Genomic DNA, 26,648 nt, shown 5'->3' with positions numbered 1-26,648 from the left:
TCTTGAGTGTTCTAGAAAGATGATTATTATCATCTGCAAGTAATAATGCTCATTCTTCCTTTCCAATAGTTAAAATACTTACTTGTATTTTCTGTCTTAGGATCTCCAGGACAATGTTAAATAATTATAGTAACAGCAGAGAGTTCTACTCTTTAATAAAAATACTTCTAGCAGTTTTTACTTGTTAATATGATTTTGAAAATTGGTTCAAAGTAGGTTACATTATGTAAAAAAATACTCCTTTTTCCAGTAAATCAAGAATATGTCAAGAATTGGCAATGTATCTCATCAAATGCCTTCCCATTACCTACTTTTTTTTCCTCCTTTGACCTCTCAATAGAACATACTATTTTAATAAACTCATTATTAAATCATCTTCATATTCTTCAGCAAACCTTACTTATTTGTGTACTTTGTAGATTATATATTTTTTGTGGATTATACTTTCATTGAATTGAATTTATGTTTTTTTTAAATTGCTCCTAAGTTTTTTATGTAGTGTTTTGTTATGTTTGAGTTTCAGACTTGAAAGCTTGTTTTTCTTTTCTCTGAAAAATGTTTTTTAGCTATAAATAATCTTTCCATGACAATTTACAAATACCCAGTAATATCATCTGATTCCAAATCCTTCCTTTGAAAGAATTATTTTTTTAAGAATGGATTTAGTTTCTCCAATTTTTAAACTGTTTTTTAAAATAATTATTTTTTTGCCCATAAAATTTCACTTCTTTGAGGTTATCAAGCCTTAGCATAGGATGTGGAGTGGTATTTTAAAATAATTTTTAATGCCTTCTATGATTATTTTATCTTCTTCTCACCCTAATTATTTTTCTGTATGCTTATTTTCACCAGAAATGTATTCTTCCTTGTTTTCTTTAAAGAACTAGCTCTTACATTTAATAATTCCATATGCTTTTTATTTTCTAATTTGTTAATTTTTGCTTTTCCATTCTTTTTCTCTTGTCTTACTCTTTGAAAAAAATTTTAATGTTTTAATTGATTTTATAATTTATGTATTTTCTTTTATTCTTGTGAAATTAGAAAAAGCACTCAAGACCAAGAACTGTAGTTTGAGTTACACTCTACATTTTCATATGTCTCTAATTGTGACTTAATATCCTCTTTGACCCACTAGTTTTCAGAATAGTGATTCTTAATTTTCAAGTGAGAAGAGGTTTTGTTTTCATTCTCCTACTACTCTTCTTCTCAATAGCTTACAAACGAGCTTGATTTCCTTTTGCCCAACAGATTTTTTTAAATTTTATTTTTAATTGGTATATTTGGAGAGATTTTTCACTTAAATTTGATTAATAATTTCTAGATTTCTAGTTTTATTGTCATCATCAGAGAAACTAGCAATAAAATTTCTGCTTTGAAGAATTTACTACCGTTTTGTATATCACATGGCAGAAACTCTGATCTCTGATTTTCTAAATAAGTCATAGATTTTAGAAAAGTAGGTCTCATTCCTATCCCTAATTTGGAAATGTTCATTTACTATATTAAACCAGTTTTAGCAATCATTCACAAGCTCTCTTCACTAACACTTTGCTTATCTGAAAAGATCTTTGTAACAGCTGGTCCAGGACTTGTTTTCCAAATCACCTGTGCAAACAGAGCATCATTCTTCCAAGTTCCCTCATTGATAGCAACTAGCCAAGGAAGGCAACACTCACTTCAGTTCTTCACTGCATTTTCCAATCAAACTGAATTAAGAGAAGGGCCTTGTAATTTTGCTCTGCTCATTTGTGCACTAGCCTGACTTGCTTTTCAGACCATTGGTCTGAGGGTATGTGCACAGTGCTCAGCCTGGTGCTTGCAAATACCATACCTTCATTTGGATAGACATTTAGGGCATCTTCTTCTTCCCAGAATCTGGTCCCTGGGACTTGGAAACAATGAAATAACAGAAAAATCCACACAGCATTTCCTGGGGTCTTCTTATTACCAAGCTGCTCAGATTGCTTTATTTTGGAAAACACAGCCTCTCACTTTTCTTCTGTCTGCTTCACATCCCTCCCAAGCAAGCCTGAGTATTCTACTGGGAGGTGCTACATCTGGTTGTATATTTAATTGAGGCTTGATAAATGGAAGGGTGGGTGTAGTGTGCAAGGGTGGAAATAGAGGTCTGGTGGCTTCCAAAAATACGGCCTGCTATAAAGCTGCCAATTTCTGGTTGGTATAGACCTATACGGAGTTGAGGACTGATAGACCAAAAACATTCTAATAAATGAGGTACAGAGAACATAAGAAGAAACCTACTTTGTTCGTTTACAAAATTTGATGATTATTAGAATCATTTATACACCAATGAAATAGTATCATTTTGGCCTGAAGATGCTAATCTTACCACAAAGCATCTGTAAGGCACCATCTACAAAGTGCCTAAAAGTCTGATGGACACAGGAGTGGATGAGGTTGGAGGGATACAAACAGTGATGTTAGCAGTTTCACTCCAGGGAGTTTAGCTCCCAAAGCAAGCAGCTTGGACAGGTGGGAGAGAAAGAAGCCTCAGATGCTGCTAGTTTCTCTCTTAACTCTTGCAATTCAGAGTCCCAGAGAAGCAGATACAAAGTTGCTTTCAAGTGGTTACAGTCTAGTTATTACTTAATGAAGATCATGCATAGCAGAGCCTGATCTACACCATCTGAAATAAAACTGTGTAGGGAGGATTGGGGAGCCTTTAAAGAGGAAGTGGTATTTTACCTGCGCTTTTTAAGAAAAATTGGAACTTGCCAATACAGAAAGAAAATCATCTACACAAGATGTGACCAAAGGCTCCTGTGCACATAAAGAAGAATAATCAGAGATCAGTTTAGAAAGGCTGATGGGAACCAGATTGTGGAAGCCCTTGAATGTCAGTTAAAGATCCTTGGACTTTATTCTCCAAGCAATGAAGAAGCACGAAGTACTGCCAAGGGACTGACTGTCTATCCATTTATGCATAATTCAGACCTGGTGATAAGGCATCAGGCCCTCTCTGGTGGCCATTTACAAGGGCTGGTCACTGCAGGGTGTCCCAGCCCCAGGATTCCTCAGTTGGGTAACTCCTTTATGGAGTTTACTATAATACATTTGATTAGGAGCTTTCTACAGCCAGCCATTCAAGGAAAAAGTTTAAGATAACACCTTTGTCTTGTAAGCATTAGAACATATTTTAAAACATATGAGGATATATCAAAACATCTGAAGATGTTTCCGTTATTTGCCCAACAGTGATAATTGATTCTGCAAAGTATGCCAAATTATATGAAACATTCCTTTAACATCTAAAAATAATTCTTGGTGTTTCTTCAGATATATTCTCATTTCTGCTCATATCTGCCTTGGGCCTCACCATTTTCATTCTGTTTTCTGACTTTCAAGATATATACCATGGGATGGAGGTAAGTGGCATTCATGTGCATGTCTCATGTGACTCACGTGTGCAATGGGGCCATATTTGCATATAATTTGCAGGTCAGTTATTACCATATTCTCGCTGACCACTGGATATTATGAGGCTATTCTCATTTACTAGAAGAGCAGATAACATATCTGGATCTCACCTATGTTAGCCTCTGTTTCCAAATTGATAGTATTATCAATTGGGTACATTTTTCCTGTTCACACCTGAAATGTTATGCTTGGATACTTCCTTCTGCCATGTGATCTAATACAATGAAATTAACATATTAATACAATAAGTAATTCTTCAAATTTAGTTTTTTAAACGCATTGTAGAAACTTTCTATGATGTAGTTGTGAAGAGTAAGAAAAAGTAGACTTACAGGCCAATCATGTTCTGTCAGACATTAAATGTAGAAAGTTTTCTTTTGGTGATCATTTAATTCAGTGTTAAAATTAAATTTATAAGAGGCTATTAAACTCATTCTTGGACCTAGCATTGTGAGAGAAAAGTACAAAAGAGAAGGATTGACTCCTTACTTCCAATCTATGGTTCTGTGCATGCATGAGCCGTACGCAAGCGAAATGATGGCGTCAGGGCTTGAAGAAGGCGCGGTGGGAAACAGGAGGAGCGCAGGAAAGAGTGGTGCTCGCAGGGCCTGTGGCCAGCATACGGGTTTCACAGGGGAGGTGTAACTTGACCCGGGTCCAGAAGGATAAGCTAGATTTGGCTACAGAGGAGGGAGGGATATTTCCAAGGCAGAGAATTGCTCAAGCACAAGCAGTGAGGCCTGAAAGCATCTCTTTTGTCTTGAAAATACACAAGAATGTGGGGTGGTAGAGATGAAAAACAAAAGCAAGTCTTATTCACAGAACACCTGGAGGATTGCCCAAGACCAAGGCAGCATGCTATGGAGTGTGAGGGAAGTGCGGGTGGATGGAGGCAGCCAGGGAGGTCTGGACTCTTAGGTAGAGGGCAACAGAAGTCATGGAAGGTATCTGAGCAGCTTTTTCAGCAGGGAACTTAAGACAGATTAATTAGATGATGGCAGGAAGGGTGTAAGAGCAGAGAGCTGTGGAGAGATAAGCAGTTACGGAATGGAAACCTAAGCCACTCAGTCACTTACGAAATATTATGAAGCTCCAGAGTGTGCTTGGCCCTGGGGTTGCAAACAGGAGGAAGATGTGCTCACTGTTCTCAAGTGGTTCAGCAGCTAGGAGGAAAGGCCGTCACATAAGCAAATAATTCCAAAGCTTGTGACAAGTGCCTTCCAGGCCAAGGGACGGAGAAGAGACTTCCCAGATCAGGGCGGCAGGGAGGCAAAGGACCAGGTCCTCCACTATAATCTGCCCCACTGCCGCATCTCACAGCCTTCTCCGACCATGCACCTGGTGTGCTGGGTTTCACAACCCTGAGAAAGGCTGTCTCCACTTGGGAGAAAAAAAGTGTTACTTTGAAATAACCCATATCAGAATAGGGTGTAGACACTGGACACCCTGGAGGGTCTGTGGTTTTAGTCTAAAGGCAGCTCAGTCCCCTACCTGGTCATCCACAGTCTACCCTTGGGAGCCGGGTGAGTTCCTGTGGATGCAGCCATGGGATGGGATGCAGTTGCACTCACAACAATTAACTAAGTGTATTTGGGGGTCAGTATGTACCCTTTAATCTGTAAAAGGAGATGTAAAAGGTGAATGGATTCAACTTTCATCAAGTCACTAGATTTAGGGTTGTGAACATTTGTTCCGAAAAAGTTTACCAGTTCCAGTTAAAATAAACTGGAACCTCTGTCCCCCTTATGTTTTACTCATATGTCAATTTTACTGAAAGAATGAACTCAAAGCAGATTTCTCTTTGGGAGAATTAGAAGTAACAATATTATTAGATGAATGATTTAATCTTATACACTTTATTTGAAAAGATAAAAATGAAGAGAGATACACAGGCTGTGAACTGCTGTGCCTCATGTCTGCGACTTCGGGCACATTTGTTCAATGTCTGTTGTCAGGCAGTGGAAGGAGCACAGGTCAAGGGGCGGTCAGTTCTCCTTTGAGTCCTGACTCTGCCATTTATTTATTGGCTATGAATCCTTGGGCAAGGTACTGGCCTTCTCATGTGTGGAGACAGTTATGCATACTCTCCAAGCTCAGAGAGCTATCACAATTATCTAAACTTAATAATATGTGCTTTTTTCAGAGGGTAAGGTATGCAAAATATAAAGGTGGTATTTCTTTTTTAACAGTTCATCCCAACCATAACATCATGGAGGGTTTCAATTTTGGTGGCAGCCCTCATCCAGTTCTGTGTGGCCTTCTTTGTAGAGGTAAAGTAATTTATGTATGGCTCTTTTTACTTTTCTGGGGAGATAAACAAATAAGGGATCTCATTCTCAACAGGTGCTCATTTTTTTAGATGAACAAAATCACTTTTGTCCTCCAAAGTGATAGTGATTAAGAGTTTGTATAAGCTGTACATGTTCTCTTTGGTAGAAATTCCTCAGAGAATTATTTAAAATTCTTTGAAGGCTGCATTCAAATGCTCTCAGCTCTGTAGCATAGAAAGAAAACATCAAATTAACTCTTACTTTGCCTCATATGAAGTCACTGTATTGTACTTTTCTAGTATTCTCAATAATCTAGTAGAGACCAGGCCAGGTGTCCTTCCAGCTCTAAAATTCAGTAAGACCTTTTAGAGTGAAGAACTGTCTTGAGGAGGGTATCCTTAATTAAGAGAGAAGGGAAGCCATTGCTCATTCTAGTGAGTTCTCACCCTTGAAGGTCTTCCCCTATAGTATTTTTCTTCTACTCAGTGTCACTAAATGACTTTACCTACTCATTGGAAGCTTGAGTACTCAATTTTTTAAGTGACAGTTTAAAAAGTAAAAGATTCGTGTACTGTAAGTTCCTTGGGAAAAGGGATCAACCTAATTAAATCATACACACACAAATATTTCCTTGTATACAATGAGCATAAAAATCCCCATACTCTCTAAGGAATTCCATTTTTGAGACTACATGTTTTTTCAAATAACCCAAAAGGAGAAAAAAAGCTTACATGAATGAAGGTATTCATCATAGTATTATCTTCAGTGGTAAAATATTAGATTCAATCGAGTGCCAAAGTAGAGATGCTGTTAGTTTAAATAAATATTAAGTTAATATTTTTATTTTATTAAACATTTTATTTTTATTAAATGTTATTAAATATTAAGTTACTTAATATTAAATATTAAGTTATACAGCAATTTGAAGAAATGTTATGCAATCACCAAAAATGTTAAGAAGACTGCAGCTACAAATTGTATTTGATGAAGTCTAACAAAAATATAATGCAAAATTTGGCCACTTCTATTATTATAAAAGTGTAAAACTTGTGTGTGCATGTGAACATAGAAAAAAAAGAGAACTCAAAAAATGGAAACCAAACCCATCTTATTTCTTGAGTTCATCTATTCATTCAACAAACCCTTATTTGGCATCTGCTATGTGGCATGTGTCAGCAGTGATTTTTTTTTTTTCTGTTCAAGACTTTGATGGTACATTATTCTGTTATCATTTCAGTCTGGCAGTAAAATAATTCTAAGTGAATCACCAGCCAGGATTTAACTAGGAAATCCAGTGGAAATAAAAGGCTGTAAGCTTTCTGCAGATTTCTGTGAACACAAGCAAGCTCTTGCTTCTTAAGGCAAAGAACCTACCTAGGGAGCTCCTAGACAGCCGGGGATGCCAGGGCGAAGTTGCGAGGAAGCAGCAGGAGTAAGCCCGTCTCAGAGGAAGGCCTCGGGGACGGAGCGCGGCAGTGAGCAACCTGCAGGGGGAGGTAGATGATGGTTTGATTGTTTTTCCACCTGATTTTCCAGGATGCCATCCTTCAAAATCGAAAGCTCTGGCTATTGATCAAAAAACAACTTGGATTCTATTCTAAAAATCAGTATAGGAACTGGCAGAGAAAACTGGCAGAAGATTCCACCTGGCCTCCCACAAACAGGACAGATTATTCAGGTGATGGCAAAAATGGATTCTACATCAACCAAGGCTATGAGAGCCCTGAACAGATTCCAAAAGAAAAATGTGAATTGGGAGGGCAAACCACAGAACAGCATTTTTGGACTATATTATAATCAGCCTTGCCATCCTACATGCTTAACAGCATCCCCTTCTTCCCAGAAACTAACACACTGTGGAGAGGGGGTGACCAACTACCCTGACCTTTCCTCTTGCCGTCTGAGCATTCGAGCACATTTTTCAGTGCATTGAACCTTGCAACAAATGACCTTAAAATGCTTATTTTCGCTGTCTTTTCTATCACTGAAGGGGAAGAAAATGCATTTCCTGGGTTCTCTTTTTTTTTTCTGATAAACTTCATTCACATTGCAACATTATCTGGTTAAAATGCACAACTTCATGGTACTGAAATTAATGGCATGAACATCAATAGAAGAAATGAAAATTGAGAGTTTAATCTTTGAAAGTTTCACCAGTATATTTTTATTTTCATTTACAGAAATAAGAGAATTCGGGGGGAAAAAAACTCTCAATAAATTGTCACATTTAAATAACCTTTTATTTACTTGTGAAGAACATTTATGTACATACCTTTTCCAAGGTCACAAACCTCTCCTTTTTCTTTCTTTTCTATGGTTTTAATTGAGAAGCAATAATTGATACTTACTTCAGAAAATTCAACTCTAACTCTAGCAAGTGTGAAAGTGGAGAATGGTGGAGGTGTCTGTTAATTGCATATAATCTTGGAGTGGGCACAGGAGATGTTTCTAAGCAAACTCCACTGAAGTTGGCATCTCCCAAAGCATTTTGTTTTGGGGCCAGGGAGCTAGATGGTCCAGACGAAATCACAAAGGTTATAAAATAAACTGTTAAAATGTACTTTTCATTTAAAGAAGCTTGGCACCTTTATTTTCTCTTAAGTACTGACAGATGAAAACCTCAAGTTTTAACTCGAAAAGTTGGCCACATTCAGCATTGCTCATCTTAACAATCATAGGGAAGGGATTAACAATGCTTGTATCTACAGCATGACAATTATCAGCCTACTAAACAATCTTGAGTTCCATTTCATCTTTTCATGATCCAAATCAATTATTAGATGTGCATTAAGGATCATAAGAAAGGGTACATTTTACATCCTATATGAGTATATTTTGCACACTATTGCCTTTAATATATATTAACCTCACTGTGACCTTGAGAGGACATTTATTCCTAGTGGACATTTAAATTACCTATAAGGCTTTCCTTGTAACAATAATTTTGCCAATTTAACAGACATTTTATGGATCATAAGCAGTTAGTTAACAATTCCCAATCCATAAGTGCAATTATGTGCCATACTGTGATATATGAATTCAATAATATCTTTACAATCTTCAAATCTTGAGCACTGAAGAAATGTTTTCAACGTTTCAGTAATCTGTTGCTGTAAATAGTATTATATACTTTGTTACACAAACTAGCAGCATGAAAGTTCTTATATACAGTTTATATTTACATTTTATTTGTTTTTAGCCTTTTCTTTGGGTACACAGCTCTTGTGTAGTTTAAAATGTGTCTAATTTAATGGAGACCAATAAAAGATCAAAAGGTAAACAAGATTTTTAGCTTATAATTAACAAATGTACGCCAACCTAAAAAACAAGGCAGCTCAGGTTCCTTGAGCTGACATATCTGTATTTAGTAATTTGACCTTTAGGATGAGAGGTTTCAATTGATATACTAGGACATTTAGATAGCAGAAGATTTTTTGTAAATATCTTTATTCAATAAATGTACACCCTCTCCCACCAAGTTTTTCCAACAACCTATTTGGTATCTGATAAGTGATGATCTTTATTTCACATGTCTTTTTTGGGGGGAGGGGGACCTACTAAAGTTGAATACTACACTTGCCCTTGCTAAAAATAAACTCAGAGAAAGGTTTAATAGCCTTGGGAAAAAATTGTTTGGTAAAAAGTACAATAAACATGGCCTCACATCCAATGATCACCTATAGAAAAAACAAACTGGACAGTGTCAAACTGTCCATTGTCAAGAATGGCTATTTTTACGGGAAAACTGATGACTAATTTTGTGAGCTTATTTCTAAAGGTGAGAAAACTGGAGCTTTGAACACCACCTATGCGAGAAATGAACCCATGAATTTCGAAGTGCATCTGTGACATTATCCAGCATAGCTAGGACTATCTTCTGGAGTAGAGATGCCCAGAGTTCTCTAGAAAGGTTTGATGTGAGGGTCCTGAAGAAGGCCACTCTGTCCCCAGTTCCACTCTCTTTCCCATTTGTCAGCATGGTAATTCCAGCACACCCAAATCCCCTGCTTTGGGTTATGATCTGTCCTCTGCAGTCATCCTTTATGAAAAGGTAAACACACACTGAAGAGGTAGCACATTTAGCCGCTGTCAATCTCAGCCTAATCTGACAATACTTGAAAAACAATATTTTTGTTTGTTTACTATTACTAGAGAGCAGGACATAAAAGGAATAAGAACTGAATTTAGAATGAAATTGAATGGGTAATTTTGGATCGTGGTATCTGGTAGGAGACACTCATACTCCCCAGAGAACAGTGGACAAAGAGAGAGTTTTGGGGTTATCTGGGGACAGAATTGGTGCCATAAAAAGGGAAGGGATTAGTCCTAAACAAGGAAGAGATTCAGGATCTCTGCTGGTGCTGACTACAGCACACGATCCCTTCTGTTTTCATTATTCTTAACCCTGCAATCAGATTGTAGAGAATTTCTGGCCCTGGGGTAATATCTAAATCAGTTTAATAGGTTCAAAACTCACTGAGTCTTCTGTTTAGTTACTTTATCTACCAAATTCCTAGTTCTTGCATGGCACCCAACCCCCTGCCCCATGCTTTTAAAGATAGCACCAGAAGCCATTGGCTGGTAGTGTGGTTTGTAGTGTGACGTTATAATGTCTGATACAATCCTGGGTATGGAGATGAGCATGCACTTTTTCCCACCTGCTGCCAACAAGAATTCTGCAGGAAGGTATTAAAAAGAAGTTTGCTTCATTCACTGTATAATCAATCAACTGCAAGAATAAAATCACAACACCCCTTGACTTACAATAAAAGCCTTAAAAACTAGCATAGGATATTGTTTTCTAAATGTGGCACCTTCAACCTATTATTTAATGATCTCTGGCTAAGGTTAAAAGGTTTCAAACCTTGAAATACTTCACAATCCAGAAGGAACAATGTAGCTCTGTGGCAGTAACACAGTCCACTCTTGTTTTGTCATACTCCTGACCACTGAGTAGCTTCCAGGAAATCGCTGCATCTGAGACCATGGAGCAAAGAGCCCCTTATCCCATCCCCCCACCCATCTACGCAGGAGCAAGGAGATAGGGGTGCACCCTCAAACAGCTTGTTAATCCAAGTTCCTCAAACCACCTAACCAAATGCTGTGTTTCAATTTTTTTTTCTCATCAGGAAAGGAATATGAATTTGAGTGTAAGCCTAAGAATTTGGGGTGCTTAACATTTCTTTCAAGATCACATATAAATGTGATCTTCATCCCTCTGACACATACAAAATAGCCACCCTCAGGGAAAGGGAAAACAATATTTATAGAAGATAAAATGATTTGGTTCAGATCCTCTGCTGGCTCACTCAAAAGGCTACTGCTTCTTGGTCAAGCTGCCAGGGCAAATCTATGTTAGAAGAGAGAAAAATTTCCATGGCTCAGTGATGAGATCATATCAGTGAGCAATTTATTAGAGTCTGCCATTCATCACTGGAATTTGGGACAATAATAATGCATTGAAAATAAGTATTCATCTCAGGGTTTTTTTCTCTCTCATCACAAATTCCTTCAGTTCCAATATTTCTTCAGTAAAATTTTAATAGTATTTTGCTCCTTGCTTTTTTGAAAGAGGCTCAGAAACGAGAAGGCACCAGCAGCAGCCGTCACAAACCCAATGGCACTTATTGCTCGATTGGCCTATAAGGAGACAAGAAAATAAAAACACATATTATCCTAAAGGCATCTCAGTGTCCTATACTCAAGTTGTAGCTTATTTCCTGAATCGAATACTCATTTTAATGTACAATGGATAAATTTAAAGTTAATGCAAAGTTAAAATTCTGTATGAGGAGGAAGAAATATATTTATAATTTTTATAATGATGACAAAGACAAATACACAAAGGTAAAATATTCCTCATATTTTATAGCCCTGGCAGTTTATAAACTAATCATTCCACAATTCCTAATAATCATCATAGAACACCTGGGAGGTAGCACTATTCCTGTTTTGCAAAACTTGAGAAGTTAAATGTGATTTTCCCAAGGTCGTGCCATCAGGATGTTTGGATACAGGAGTCTTGAACCATGTGTTCCCCCCCTACACATATTGATTTGGTTGTGCTGGGTCTATACCAGAGTGAATATCTGAATATTCACACACACAGTGTGTGTGTGTGTGTGTGTATGTGTGTGTTTTCCCTGACTCAGAAATGCCTGTTAGCAAAATAATTCAGTGATGTGATCTGAGCTATGTACTTAGAAGCTCTTATTTGGTAGATACAATTTCTCTTCTGATAAGCAAACTTCAAGAGAGTCAATACTGATGCTAACTATACTGTGAAAACTTAATTTCTCATGTAGACAAACTAAAATAAACCACTCTCAAGCTCAATTGTCCATAAAGGAGCTCAGACATTTATAGCTTTAAGATTATTAGTCATCGTCATCATGAGGGATCTAATGAATATCCATGGTTTTCATGGTACTCAACTAATACTGTCTTCCACCTGCACAGGTTTGAGTACAATTTTATGACCCAAAGGCCATATTCAGATATTTCAGAGTCATCAGGCATTCTGAAAATAACCTGTTTAATAAATCTCAGTTGTTCTGAGATTTAAGAATCAGGCTTTCAAATAAAGCAAAACATTTTTCCTAAATGAGTCTGGGAGCCAGCCCAAATGTTGGAAAGCCTGACCAAGCTCATACTTGAGCATACCCTCTGTCTAACGCACAGGTCCTGCCGCTGAGCCTCCCACCCCCACACTACTGGCACATAGTGCTGTCTCCCTTGCTGCAGCTTCCCCTTGGGAACAGGCAGCAAGGTCCATGGCCAGGAAAGAAGCACAGACAGGAGTTTCACTCCATTACACCACCTTGTGATCTGTAGGGACAAGGCCTATAACTGGACCTCCCCTGCTCTGCTACCATCCCCAGTTGCCAGGGAGAATGGCACTGGCTAACTACTGACAAATCCTAATTTCATTCATTTTGTTGATTCTTTTATTTATGTTTTTTAATTAGTTGCTACTAAGTTATTTCCCATGAGAGAGTCAGAATTCACTGCAGCAGAGAGCCAGTACTGAGCACATGGAAAGCAAAGAGGGGCAGGGAGACACAAGACACAGGACAAAGAGGAGCAGAATCATAATCAGACAGGGATCGGGGATTATAAATCAGGCCAATCCTTATATGATTCCAGGCAGATTCTGAGATCCCAAGGAAGTCTGATACAGGGAAATGTGGGAGGCAATGGAAAAATAGGAAGGTGCAATTGGTGTCTTTAAAGAGAGATGTCAAATGGCAGCAGGGTACTGTAAGGCCCTGTGAAAATGGCAGGATCCTTTGGGTAGGGTGGCCCCAGCTAGTTGCAGACCTAACTCACTGGGTATCTTTCAGCCACTAGAAACACATATGTGAGAGAAATACCATTAATCTAAGAGGCTTGAGAAAGGGATGAGTAACTAGACCCTAAACCAAAGCCCCCTGAGATTGCAAAGGCCAGATACAATGAAAATAAAGCCACTTCTGGCAGTGCATGCAGTTTCCCAAACCTCAAATTCGTGTTTCAAGTTGCATTCTAGATGGCAAAATGCCATGTAATTTGGACAGTCCCTTGCAATTATGTGTGATGGTACCTGACCAGAACTATTTAACATCCTAGGATATTCTTGCTGAACCACCATGAACAAGAGCTTTTACTTCATGGCGCCCTTCATGCACACTTCCTCTGATTCTGCACGCTTCATCCTGTATATGGCTTTCTATCTATGGGCTGTAATCAAGGCCTCATTCTGATGATTTACACATGCCCAGTGAAATGTTAGCTGGACTTGGAGGACTGTGTCCAGACACAGTGTTTACAGATCACTACAGAGTTTACTAAAATAAACTCTTCCCCCAAGACTCTTAAGGCTGAGGTCAGGGTATATTGTGTATCAGCTTGTCTGGGCCTATTCAAGGGTGCTTTCATTTTCCAATAAGACAGACACGTTTTAATAACTTTATTATAGACCATAACAGTGCAAAATGTTGATTTTAGAAATTTTTAGAATACAGAAAAGATAAGGCACAGACAGATGCAAAAGACAAATCTGATAAAGGACTGTTATCTAAAATATGCAAAGAACTCTTCAAATTCAACAATAAAAAAACAAACACACAACCCAATTTAAAAATCGTGAAAGATGTCAAGAGACATCGTCATCTGTGACATGCAGGTGGCAAATAAGCATATAAAAAGTTGCTCAACATCACATGTATTTAGGGAATTGCAAATTAAAATGAGATACTACTATGTACCTATTAGAATGGCTAAAGTCCACAATGCTTATGGTATCAAATGCTGAAGAAGAGGTGGAGCAACAAGAACTCATTCACTGTTGGTGGAAATGCAAAACAGTACAGCCACTTTGGAAGAATTTGGTGGTTTCTTACAAAATTAACATACTCCTACCATTCAACCCAGCAATCATGCTCCTTGGTATTTACCCAATGAACTGAAAGCTTATATCCACACAAAAATCTGCACCTGAATGTTTCTAGCAGCATTATTCATAATTCCTAAAACTTAGAATCAACTAAGATGTCCTCAGTAAGTAAATGTACATCCAAACAATGGAATGTTACTTGGTGATAAAAAGAAATGAGCTATCAAATCATGAAAAGTAATGGAGGAATTTTAAACCCATATGGCTTAGTATGATTTTAACTGTATGGATACTCTGAAAAAGGTAAAACCATGAAAATTTTTTCACTTACTAATCTTGGGTTCTTAGCCAAGGCTCTGAAATAAAAACAGATTAACTTGAGAAAAACAAACAGAAGTGTATTAACATGTACATTTATTGTATATGTATATATGGGAGAAGCTCAGGAAAGAATAACTTAAAAAAGTGGCTTTTCAGGCTTATACAGCATCTTCAATATAAAACAGTAAATTTGTAAAGAAATGCAAAAATGAAAGCAGTTTTAGGCTTCTAAGGGTGACAGATCATGAGAAGGTAAGTAAATATATGAGAAACTAATGGTAGATTAGTTTTTTATGCAGATTCCTCTGGTGCCCTCTGTAGGCTGATAAGAGTCTTATGTTAACCACTGGTTGTCCCCAATGATTAACTTTTGTCCTTCCTAGCAGAGAGGAGATGAAGAATACCTTTGAAAATTTATGTCCTCCTTGTAGGCAAATACGGGAAGGGCTGGGAGCTTTCCTTGTATTGGTTTCCTCTCAATGGCCCTCAACTCATAGTCCCCATGACATGCATCTTGGGGTGACACTCTGGTTTCCTTTACTATGGCTTTGGTTAATATGTCTATGTTGGCTCATCTTTTGTAACAAATATACTACAGTGACATGGGATGTTGATGGTGGGGACGGCTGTGAATGTGTGTGGTGGGCAGGGCATATACAGGAATTCTCTACATTTCCAGCTCAGTTTTGCGGTGAACCTAAAACTGCTCTACAAAAATTAAGTCTATTAATTGTTTTTAAGTACAGAAAAGAACAAAGAAGAAAAAGATGGGACCATGGGCCATAACCCTTCCCCCTTTCTAATATTTTTTATGCATTTACAGTTTCATAAATAAAAATAAATACATAGTCATTCCCCAAGAAAACTGCTCTATGCTCAAGATCCTTAAGCCCTAAGAGGACCCAAAACTATTCTAATAGTAGGTATTATTAGTTATAGTACTATTCATTATTGAGAAATAATAAAAATAACAATCTAATTGCTGTGTTTTCCATTAGACTGACAGAAATTTTATTGAAGACTACCAAGAAAAATCTATAAAATGCTGAAATACTTAAATTAGAAATAATATTCATCTGAAGTATGCTGTATATTGGGATGGATAATATGTAATACAGTTTGCTAAGAGACTCAGATATCTCCTATAATCTTCAAAACAACCTCAGTTCACAGATTAGGAAACAGCAACCTGATAAACAATGTACCCAAAGTCACTCAGCTAGTAAGTGGTGAGGATGAAGTTTTAGCTCAGGTCAGTAGAATTCCAAAGCTTAGCTGGGTTCCTAAGGCTGTCACTGCACCGGCTTCATCAGGACCTGCTAGAACAACGGTTCTACTAGTTGTTGAGAAATGTTTATTTTTTCATGGGTCTTGACTCTGAGTATGAAATGTGAGAAGATGGTGGAGTCAAAGCAAGAAGACAATTCTAATTCCTTGTCATTTAACCATACTTTTAAAAACTGCCTATTGAGTGCAGTGGACACTTCACTATAAAGGAGAAGGATGAACACTATTTCCTAGCTATCCCACTCATTTTCAATGCACTGGCAAGCAGGAATTTGTGTGTATGGCCTCTGTGTTCTGGCTCAGAAGCAATTTATTGCTACATGTGAGTAGAACATTCATTATGTTAATGTACTTCCTAATAAAAATGAATTTCCAATTAAATTATTTCCTAATGAAAACAAATATGTCCTTTCATTATATTCCATCCTCCATTTTCCCAAGCTTTCACGAGAAGAATTATAACCTCATTCCTTAGAATACATGTTGATATAACTGATCCACCATTTCAAGACCTAGGAGCCTTATACACTCATTCTTTTCTATCAATTCAATAAATTGTTAGGTGAAAACATCAATGATGGAATTGGATTGGTGGGACGATAAGTAAGGAAAGTGCAATTGACTCAGGCACACTTTAAGCTAGAAATCTGCCATACTACAAAAATACTGGTGGTAGATGACAAAATTGCAAGCTACTTTTAAAATAGTTAATGAATTAAAAATCATCTAAAAACTCAATCAAAGGATCTACTTAAAAGCACATTTCCTTGAAAATTAGCATTGCAAAGAAATGGAAAACATTTTCAAACACACTAAGATATGTCACTAGTTAGTCCCTGTCCACTAATGGAAAAGAATCTTGGAATTACCATCTCTATTTTTAGCAAATGAACTCTCACTCAAAAAAAAATCAGCATTCTTTTCAGTATACGAGGTCACTGATTGTTGGATAAGGGGAAAAAACCCAAATGACAGAGAGCAGTAAGACAGAAAGCTATGATCTTGCTGGCTTCAAGTCCCTTCTAGCCCCAGATTCCTGATATCTATACTCTGGTTTTAGTTTGGTCATTAACTGGCTGCATGACCTTGGACAACTCAGTTCCTTTCTTTATCCTTCATTGTTCTCATATTTTCTTTGTTCTTTTCATTTTGCCTGAGGCCTTATCATAGTCAGTAGTTACTATCTTTTGAATGCAAGAAACTTCTTACATATCTCCTAAAGAAAACTCACCTGCTCTGAAATTCCTTCTCCATAGCGAAGCAAAGTCACAAAATGCTCACAATTGTTGACAAATATGTCATACTCCACCTCCTGTCCAATAATATACTCTGACCGTTGCATGACTTCTTCCACAGGGAGAGGGGGGTATGCTTCATCATATTTATTGTTTATTCTGTATGTGTCATTTCCTGCAACATCCTTCAGTAGCTGCATCTTCACCAGGGCCTTTCTGCTGAACACAGACTTGGCACTTGTAAATGATGCAGGAATGCCATCTTCTACAAGGAGAATTCTAGTTAGCAAGATACAGTGACCCAGGCCCAGTGAAATCCTATGCCATCGAATTCCAATGCATGTTTTTGGAAGTATCAGGATGACTAAATGCAGCTCTGTCCCAGACTTATCACAAACCAGAAACCACTTGATCTTACCATCCTTAAGCACTCATTCTGTAATTTATCCATAACACAATACCATATGAGTGAGACTGTAAGAAAACTTTTTGAAAATTTGTATCTCTCCATAGAACAAATGCAGTGAGAAAACTCTATCCATTCTTGAGGAATAAGTTATCTATCAATTGGTATCAATTGGAGATCTTGGTACACATTCCTAACATAGTACAGATAAGATCATCCACTTTCTTGATAAAGCAGGCTTTTCACTATCTGAACCCTTCAAAACTAACATCTCTGGGTCTCAGCATAGTGTATTATATTTAGTAGGCTCATCCTAGTGTCTAAGTTGTACTCCTTAACCTCTCCTCCACTTTTTACACTATTCTTTCAACTTGGCTTCAGTTTGGGTCCAATTTGAAACCTATATGGTACCTCAGTCCTTTAAGGATCAGTTGCCTTCAGGCAGGCTGGGCCCTGCTGTTGCCTTGCCAATTCCTTTGGCTAAGAAACCAAGTCCTGAAACTGATCCTAACCTAGTAGGTGCTGTCCACTAGATGGGCCCTCATGCTATGCCCCATCCACCTCTTGGAGTGGCACATGCCTGCCAGCCACTCCATTTCACTGCCTCTGCTGGGAAGAATTTGCCTAGACTGCCAGGAACCTTTGCAACCTGGCCTGCCACTGTCAGTATCTGAGCCTGAACAAATGATTCCTCAGTGTTCAGCTCTAATAGTGGGCCACAGTACCTCTCCATCTGCCCAGGACGGCTATGCTTGGCCAGAGTTCAAGTGAACATGAAGGGAAGGGTCGCTAAATAACCAGCATTTAGACACTTTCTCTTTTAGTAATAATTAAAAGTAAACCTTCTTTTCTACTCCTCTTTTTTTTCTATCCTCCAAGCTCCTTTTCATTGGAGCAGCATTTCCAGCTAGTATCTTACACACTGAAAGTTCCTACAGCATATACATCCTAGTTAGAATTACTCAACTTCTTTTAACTGGTCTAATGAAATCAATTTACAGAAGAGGAAATTGAAGTTTAGGGAGGAAAACTGGCTTGCAAAATATCAAAATATTCTGTAGTTAACAGAAACAGGAATTAAATTTCAGTCCACAGGATCAAAGCTCAGTGCTTCAATCTCAGAGCTTAAGACATGAAAATGAGGAAACAGTACCAAAATCTTATATTATTTTCCAGATATGAAAACTCAGAAATAATGTAGAGAGTTGTCTAAACTTAATCACTAGACTCTGCAGAAACTAACAGCTAGCAGCTCTGTATTGTAAATGTCACTTTATTTGCCATTTCCATGGCCAGTTCTCCAGAACAAGAGGCAAATATCTCAAAATGTTTCAAAACTACTTCATTAAAAATTCTCATAAGTTCCCAAGACAGTAAGACTTAGGCCTATAAACACTTCTTTTTAAGGATATCTTGGAAAAAAAATATTCCTGGATGTTTGTTATTTGCATACATTTTTGTTGCTAATAAATAAATCTGGTGGTTATTTTTGTACATTTACAAAACAGAAAAAAAACCAGCTTAAATATCTAAATATAAATCACCTATTATCCTGCCACCCAGAAACAACTACTATCTTTATTCTGATGTACTTCTATTATGCCTTTAATTAACACATCTGTAGATGTGCATATATGTGTGCAGTCATGTATGTATAATTTTTTTGCAAACTGGCTATCATTACATATTGTATCTTTCATCTGGAATTTTCACATAAATATCATACAAGATAATCTTTCATGTAATTAAACATGGCAGGAAATATGATTTTTAATGGCTATTGTAGTGACTGTTGCTTTGATCTATCCAGCATCCTATTCCACCACTGCCTCTTTCTTTCTGAAAAAGATTCTCTATAGGCCAATCATAATATCCCATTCTTCTGGGCATAGGACAGCCCAGCAATAGACGCAAGGATCAATTAGAGCTGTTTTCCATGACTTTTCTAACTTCAATGGGCTGGGATTAGCTTTCTCTCCTGTTGGGTCACAGGAGGATGCTGATGGCTCGAGCCCTACTTCTTAGGAAGACACAGACTGGGAGGATGAAAACAACAAATACAAAATGCCGAGGCAGACGGTCTTGACAATTATGTTCAAACCCCTATTTCCGGGCGTCTGTGAGACAAGCACCACTTCTACTCTTTCTGTAGTTTTCCTCAGTGAAGCAAGGGATTTGTCTTTTTGCTTAAGCTAATTTGAGTTTGATTCCTGCTACTTGTAACTAAGGAATTCTATCAAACACAGGTACTAAATAATTCTGTGGCTAAATCATAATTCATTTATTCCCCTGTTGAACATTAAGCCATTGTCTATTTCTTAAACCATTATAAATGAGATAAAAGTGAATGCTCCTATACAGAAATGTTAGGTCTACATCTCTATAAATAATTCCCAAGAACAGATTCGTAGAAGTACAACAAGGTCAAAGCATACAGAGTCTTTCAAGACTCTTAGTACATACTGTTAAACTGTTCTCATGACTGATGCTATCAGCTTTTATTTCTATCAAAAATCTTGGGTTCATTCATTATACTCTTATCAACATTATCATCTTTTTAACCTTTGCTAGTGTGATAGGCATAAACCTGCCACTTTATTTTATAATTTCTAGATGACTAAAAAATTGAAACCTTTAAAATTTGGTGTTGGCTTTTGCTTTTCTTCTTCTACAAACTGTTCACAATTCTTTGACCTTTTGTTTGTAGGGATTTTGATATTTGCTGTTCCCTCACCCCAGAAACTCTTTCCCCCAATATTATCTGCCTGGTTTCCTTACCTCTTCCAAGTTGTTCCCCAAATGTTACTTTCTTATGAGATTTCCCTGACCACCTCGTTTGAACCTGCAGCACCCCCAACACCCAGGACTTCCTACTCTGTTTCTTTGCTTTATTTTCTCCATATCACTCCTCTTTATTCTAACATTGCTCTCTGTGTTTTCTTCATGGTCTCTCTCTCCACTAAAATATAAGCTCTACATGTAGGCAGGAATCTATGTACCCCCAGCATCTAGAACAGCATTTGCAAATACTGAGTAATCTATAAACAGATGTTGAATGAATTGAAATCATTGATTTGTGTGATATATTAAAATGCTGACTCTTGTCATGTCTGTGTTTTTTCCCAACTGATCTGCTTTTAAATTGGGTATTTCTTAATCCAGAGGTTTTTAGTATTATTGCTAATTGAGCTTTATGATATACTCAATGGCCTTTTGGTCTTAGAATCTTTCCCTAAACCTAGATCAGATAGATTTATCTACTTTCTATTATTTATTTTTATTTTTTTAATTTTATGATTTCATTCATCCTTTCTTTTTATGACAAGAAAACTAAATAGCTCCCGGGAGTTGCTGAAACAAACCTTACCTACAGGTGCTATGTTGATAACATAACCATCCCCCAAGTACAATGCCCAGTGCTGATAGCCAGGACGAAGCACTTCAATCAAGTCCCCTGGCTGGGGGTTGCCAGGATAGTTCAAAATAAAGCAATCATTAAACGCCATCTGCAAGGACAGACACAAAGAAGATATAGCTGATATGGCTTGCCGATAGAAAATCAGTTTAAGACTTCCATGGAAGTACAGAGATACAGAATTTACTGGGGTTGTTTCTTATTAAAGACTTAGGCCCACACCACTGTCCTTTCTTTTGAATGATTCTAACACTGAAATTATGTATGTGCAAGGGGATGAGTGGAGAAAGACTTTGTCTGCTATTGCTTAATTTTTATAGCAATTGCTTCTCATCCAGATCAGCCCTAGGACCCCTTTATTATAATAAGCATTTTATAATTCTTTCTTTAAGTCCAGAAATTATTGGATAATATAATTTATACACATTCCAAAAATATTAATATGAAGCCCTATTTGGAATAGAAAGGGGAAGTAAATTTATAATAATATCTGTTCTGCTATGTAAATGTTCCATTCACAACCATACTAAGAAGTATAATAAAGTGTCTATATGCTTGTACTTACTTGGCATGAAAAAGTCAGGATTCGGCAGCAGAAGATGAGAAAACTCTTTCAGCCTTCTATATACCAGCATAGTAAAATCAAAGAGCAGAGGTGAATGCTAAAATTCTATGCAAAAAATACTTTGTAAAACTCACTGCATCATTTAATTTCAGCAGATAATTTCCAGGCTCAGATGAGTGTCCAGCCAGACAGACATTCAGGCATACTGTAGGATACAGGACATTTCTTCCTTTTGCCAAACTGCTGTGCAGGTGTAGCTACTCTGGCTTTAACCCACTAAATGTCAGGAAATGCCCTTGTCATTGTGACAAGGCAAAGAACCCCTGCAGATTCTACGACTTCCCTCCTGCCCTGCTCACTGTCTGATTCCTTACTTACTGATTCCAGAAGCAGTGCAAAGTGGTCACCATAGAAGGGGACAACTTGGAAGGCTGGGGAGTTCATCATAATGATGAATATGTCTGAAAATTCCAAGTTTGGTAAGCTTTTCTTCTTTGCAAATCAATACTTTTCAGAAAGAACATGTTAGTATCTGATGGTTGATTTTTATGAAAGGTTACATTTTCTATGTATGGCACAGAAGTGTAGTGATTCACAAGAGGAAGTTATGCACATTCATTGATCAAAAGGAGATTTCATGCTCTATCCATGCTGAATCTCTAATTGACAACAGAGCGTTCCTCATCATCTCTCACTCTAATAAAGACATGTATGCTCATTTACAAAATAAATCCAAGGGCCAGAAAGGGAAACTTCCAAATCAACTAAATTATAATTATAATAGCATAGGCTAAGGGCTTGGGAATACAGACTATTATTTTTCTGGCACTCTAAAAATCTTTTTTAACAACAATTACTATTGGGAGGGTGTTTTCCCAAGTATTTGTATGCCATCTGTTGAAAACTTCAATCACCACACTGTCACAGAAATGTAGCCAAACGTAAGCTGTCCATCTGTTGGAAAATAACTATTAAAACAACTTTATGGAAACCATTAAATCTAACCACCCTCTCAAATATGTTTGAGTCTTATTAATATGAAGTTCACAATTTGGCCATGTGGATACTAAAAGGAAAAATAGATAACATACTATGATATAAACAAACACATTCGCCATGAATAGGAATCAGCAAGTACACACAGCTGCCTACTAGAATTCAGACCTAGCCAAAATCACAATAACCACCATTTGAACAGACAGCAACTGGTAATGTAACATGTTTTTTCAAATGCACTGTCTCATTTAACCTTATTTAATTTTTAAAAATCTACAAGCATTTCAGTTTATTATGTTATTACCCCATTTTACAGGAAAAATAATCTATAGTAGCAAATGCCAGCTTTTGGAAAATACCCACTGAAACCCTTATGTGATAAAATAGTGGGGAAAGTAACTGGGCTGGGTGCTATATACCTGAGTTCTTCCCTCAAGTCTTTTATTTACTATTTGTCCATTCTGTCAGTTTGAGCAAGTAATTCAAACTGAGTCTCAGTTTCCTCATTTTGTAGACAGGCACAGAATGTAGGGCTGACTTGTTTATCTCAAATAGCTGTTCCAAGTAATGTTTCATGAATGTGCTAAAAGCTGCTGTGTTTTGTGAACTGGCAACAACTAGACAGGTGGCTGGGAACACAGAGGTGGCTGTTTGTAAAGGCTGAGCTATTGGTTCATGGCTTATGTGTGGTTTTAGTTCTTGATCCTTTCTTTCAGCCACAATGTTACTTAAAAAAGAGAGATCAATGCTTTTTTTTAAATGTAGAACATAGAAAAGGGTCAATATGTGGAAGACACATTAAGGCAATTTTTAGCTGTATATGAGGAAAGTTGTTCTTTCTTTGAAGGTAATCCAACAATGGGAATGCAGCACCTTGAGCAGACAGCATTGTCACTGGGAATGCTGCAACACAGTCAGGATTGGTAACAATAAGATTTCCATGGTGGGGTCAGGCTAAGAAGGCCTTCTGTGGTCCCTTTCAATTCTAAAGTTCTGTTTCCTGAGACTTGTGTGAGATGTCATCTTCAAATCAACACCATAAAGTAGATGTAAATGTTTCTCCCACTTCAAAGATGAGGCATTTGTTCATAGCAGTTCAGGAACTCACACACCCAAAGTCACACAGAAAGGGCAGAACCCACACCTGGATCCAGATTAGCTTACCTCCCAGGTCAGGTTCCTAATCCTAACTGCTTCTCCCCATTCACACTGGTATTGCTGACATTTCTGCAGTGCCTCTTGCATGCTGCTAGACCGGTTAACAATTGTGAGCTGATGATGATGATGATCAACATTTTACAGATGAGGAAACTGGGACTCAGATGAGTTAAGGGTAGGGCCTAAATAAAGTCAGTAAGTCAGTAGGGCCCAGGTAGTAAGTGACAGAACTAGAATTCAGTTTCAGGTCTGTCTTCTTATTTCAGACTGCATATTCCTTCTTTATACCCCTGATTAACGTCATTAACCAAAGGAATTGCTACTAAAAACATTTCACCATTTCCCTCTTCTCAAATGCCCATTAAACAGAGAAGCTGCACAAGCACACAGAATATATATTTCATAAAACATATAGGAAGTTTTTAAACACTCGTAGGCAGAACCCGTGAGTATGAGAAGTGGAGCCTCGAGGATCCCCTCTTTTCTTGCAGAGGAGGTGTCAAGGTGGGGCTACAAGCATCTTGAAGGTGCCTGGACTCAGACCTTAGGCAAATGGCTATAACCTGTTTGGATAATTTGATATACATGGATTACATCTGCCCACTTCACTCAGGCACAAGTATGTAATATAGTGCTTCAAGAGTATGAGAGAACACAGAATCAACTAAAGGTACATTCATAAACTCCTCTACTGCAACCTGTGTGGGCCACATTTAGGTAAAAGTACTTCATTTTAACAGTTAACCTGCACAGAATTGTCTGATGAGTTTATAATGAAGAGTCGCATGAAGATAAATCAGTAGAGTCTGTATAAGAAATTTCCCATTCCAACTGCCCAAACAGGCTGCCCTGTTTATAGCTCCACGTTGGTCCCTGGGGTTGCCTCCAAAGAAAGAACTGCACAAGTAAGGACAGGCTGATTAACTGCTGCTCATGTCTCCGAGGTCACCTGTGTTACAGGGCTACCAAGAGCATCTTTCCACAAACTACTCCCAAGAATGCTGTTGGAAGTCTGAAACACTATTGCGGGCTACTGTAGTCCAACAATCTTCCCATCCAATTTGTACCCTTTCCCACTCCAGCTGCATTTTTCATCTGTAGTCCTGCCTCCCTGAGATGGTTCCATGAAGCCCTGGACTCCCAGACTGGCTAATTCACAGATCTCAGGGCTGCAAGAAACTCTACAGCCGAGGATTCCACCCCTCTGACGGATGACCCGTCCTCTGCCACTGTGCTGTCGTCATTCTCTGTACAGAATCCGTCCAAGGTTCCTCAGCACTGACTCCCCACCCTGCCCCCTCTATGATCTTGGCCTCCTTATTCACGCCTGCATTCTAGGAAAACCATACTATTCACCATTCCTCACACTCATCTGGAGTTTTGCTGCTAACAGTGAACCTTCTACCGGGGATGTGCTGCCCATTTCCAAGTGCCCCACTCTTAAAGACTCAGTTCAGCTGCCACCTCCTCGCCAAGGTCCTCCAGTCAGTCAGAAATGATGTCTCCTTCAGAGTTTACATAGTGCGCGGTAACTAATGCCTATTGTGTTTCCTACACCTGAGTTGTTACTGGTATCTAGGAAATAATCTCTTTTGCTTTATGTGGAGGACTGGTTCTTGTTTATCTTTTCCTTCAGTTGCTAGAAGAGCGTCTGGCCCAAAAAAACTGCCCAGCCCATACTTAGTGAATGAAGGAACGAAAAGCCTACACCCAGGGACGACAGACGGACTGGGTTCTTTCAGCACATAAACTCTATTAAACAGTTCTGAATGCCTAAACAGCACCATCCATATTCCCCAAATCTAATATTTTACAATAATAATTACTTGCAAACAAGACCAGGTTTCTAGTCCTGCCTCTGCCATTAACAGCTGTGAGACTTGGGGAAGTGAGTCTCTCCCTGTGAACTCAGGAATGCCCCTCCCCACCCCGTCCCCGTATGTTAAAAAGAGGGTATGAGTTAGATTAATTGATCCTTAGAGCTTCCGTTTTGACAGTTGGTTCAAGCAATGTTGTCTGGGGGCCTAGTTGTCCTCCCTCCTTATCCCCAGCACACCTCACGCTTAAGCTCAGGCCATCTTCCCCCACCGGTGGCAGACGCGAGGGTCCCGAGGTCGCTCTGGCCTGGCAGCTGCCGCCCCTCCTCCAGCGGCGGCGGGCCGACTCCCCCTGCCCGCGGGGAGGTCACGACCAACGCCGCACCGCGGCGCCCACGCCGGCGCCCCAGCGCTGCCGCGCATGCTCGCGTTGCCGCCCCCGCCCCGCGCTGGGCCCCGCGCCTCTAGGGGTCCCTGGCCACCTCCGCGTGACCCCGCCGTTCCGCCTCGCTCACACGCCGCAGCCCCTCACCCGGAGCCCCTCTGCACGCGCGCGCAGCCCGGCGCGGTACCTGGCCAATCACACTCCTCCCAGCCCCCGCGTCAAACTACGGTACCCAGGGCTGTGCCAGGGCGCTGCGGTTTGGAAGTTAACTCGTCTTGTTGAGCCCAGAAACGATCGTGTACACTCGTGCTCACACACCGTCTCGAAGGACACCCTCTTCGAGCGCTACAAAAATTCCTTTACAGTGGGAAGTTCCTAGCCCGGGGCCCGGGAAAGCATCTCGGCCTGATGCAGGGGAGGTGGGAGTTAGGAGGGGCCTTAGAAAACCTCTCTCCTTCCCACCACCCACACCTCTCCACACCTCATGTGCTTGTGACCCCTTCCAGCCTTCAGAGTGCGAAGTGGGGAGAAAGGCAATAAGGAGAAAGGAAGGGTGGCCAGCTCCTAGACCTCCAGGTACTGGTTTCCCCCAGTGGGAAATTTACTCGTCCGCGGATGGGAGGGGCCCTCCGGTAAAGACAATGCTCCCTCGGGCAGTCCATTCCCTCTTCCCTAACCCTGCCCTGCCCTGCCCCTGACAGGTCTGGTTCTGCCTAGAGGAGCAGAGCAAGTCCCTTACTCAGCGTGACTTGGGTACATGTGACAAAGCCGGGCTTAGCTGACCCGCTTTCAGGCCCGGTAGGCCAGCAGAAGCCTCCAGAAATACAGCCATGGGCGTTTAAAAATAAAGCTGGGCGTGAAGAGTATCCGTTTTCTCATTGCTAAAAAAGGAAGGCCAGGAATACTAACCAGCCAAGGAAGCTGGATTGGCAGACTGCTGGCCAAGCGCCCTTTTTTGAGCACCGCACAGGACTTCTCTTG

General features: G+C 39.1%; 2 protein-coding genes across 7 annotated transcripts in view; one reads left to right on the top strand and one right to left on the bottom strand.

Annotated features, from left to right (window-relative positions):
* ATP13A5 (ATPase 13A5) overlaps positions 1–10,915 on the top strand; it is a 95,944-nt gene extending 85,029 nt beyond the window's left edge. For 3 of the 4 annotated variants that reach the window (XM_036875248.2, XM_057501225.1, XM_036875247.2), the window contains 3 exons: positions 3,298–3,386; positions 5,628–5,708; positions 7,245–10,915. In XM_036875248.2, the coding sequence (XP_036731143.2) occupies positions 3,298–3,386; positions 5,628–5,708; positions 7,245–7,505 (431 nt within the window). In that variant the 3' untranslated portion in view covers positions 7,506–10,915. The remainder of the gene's footprint in view (positions 1–3,297; positions 3,387–5,627; positions 5,709–7,244) is intronic. The other variant, XR_005022671.2, reaches the window with a different exon arrangement.
* Positions 10,916–11,096: 181 nt separating this feature from the next.
* Positions 11,097–25,712, bottom strand: PLAAT1 (phospholipase A and acyltransferase 1). 3 transcript variants are annotated; one of them, XM_036875250.2, is made up of 5 exons: positions 25,522–25,678; positions 21,312–21,516; positions 20,699–20,837; positions 16,922–17,190; positions 11,097–11,348 (listed from the first exon to the last, which is right to left on the bottom strand). In XM_036875250.2, the coding sequence occupies exons 3-5, from the start codon at positions 20,835–20,837 to the stop codon at positions 11,220–11,222; spliced, it is 537 nt and encodes a 178-aa protein (XP_036731145.2). In that variant the 5' UTR covers positions 21,312–21,516; positions 25,522–25,678; the 3' UTR covers positions 11,097–11,219. The 3 variants fall into 3 exon arrangements, with proteins under 3 accessions (XP_036731145.2, XP_057357220.1, XP_036731147.2); XM_057501237.1 differs by having other exon boundaries at positions 21,312–21,367; positions 25,522–25,668; XM_036875252.2 differs by lacking the exon at positions 21,312–21,516 and having other exon boundaries at positions 25,522–25,712.
* Positions 25,713–26,648: the final 936 nt, after the last annotated feature.

This window comes from Manis pentadactyla, chromosome 1, assembly GCF_030020395.1.
Source record: "Manis pentadactyla isolate mManPen7 chromosome 1, mManPen7.hap1, whole genome shotgun sequence".
Taxonomy (NCBI): Eukaryota; Metazoa; Chordata; class Mammalia; order Pholidota; family Manidae; genus Manis; species Manis pentadactyla.
Note: the sequence above shows the minus strand (reverse complement) of the source record. Positions and strands in the feature narration are given on the sequence as shown.

What these genes read in the sequence shown, in the direction of transcription:
- PLAAT1 (XM_036875252.2), bottom strand. Translation starts at nt 20,837, where the DNA reads ATGGCGTTTAATGATTGCTTTATTTTGAACTATCCTGGCAACCCCCAG. An exon ending in TATCAACATAGCACCTGTAG is followed by an intron (nt 17,191 to 20,698) that starts GTAAGGTTTGTT and finishes TTCTCCTTGTAG; the next exon opens with AAGATGGCATTCCTGCATCA. An exon ending in GAGAAGGAATTTCAGAGCAG is followed by an intron (nt 11,349 to 16,921) that starts GTGAGTTTTCTT and finishes GTCTCCTTATAG; the next exon opens with GCCAATCGAGCAATAAGTGC.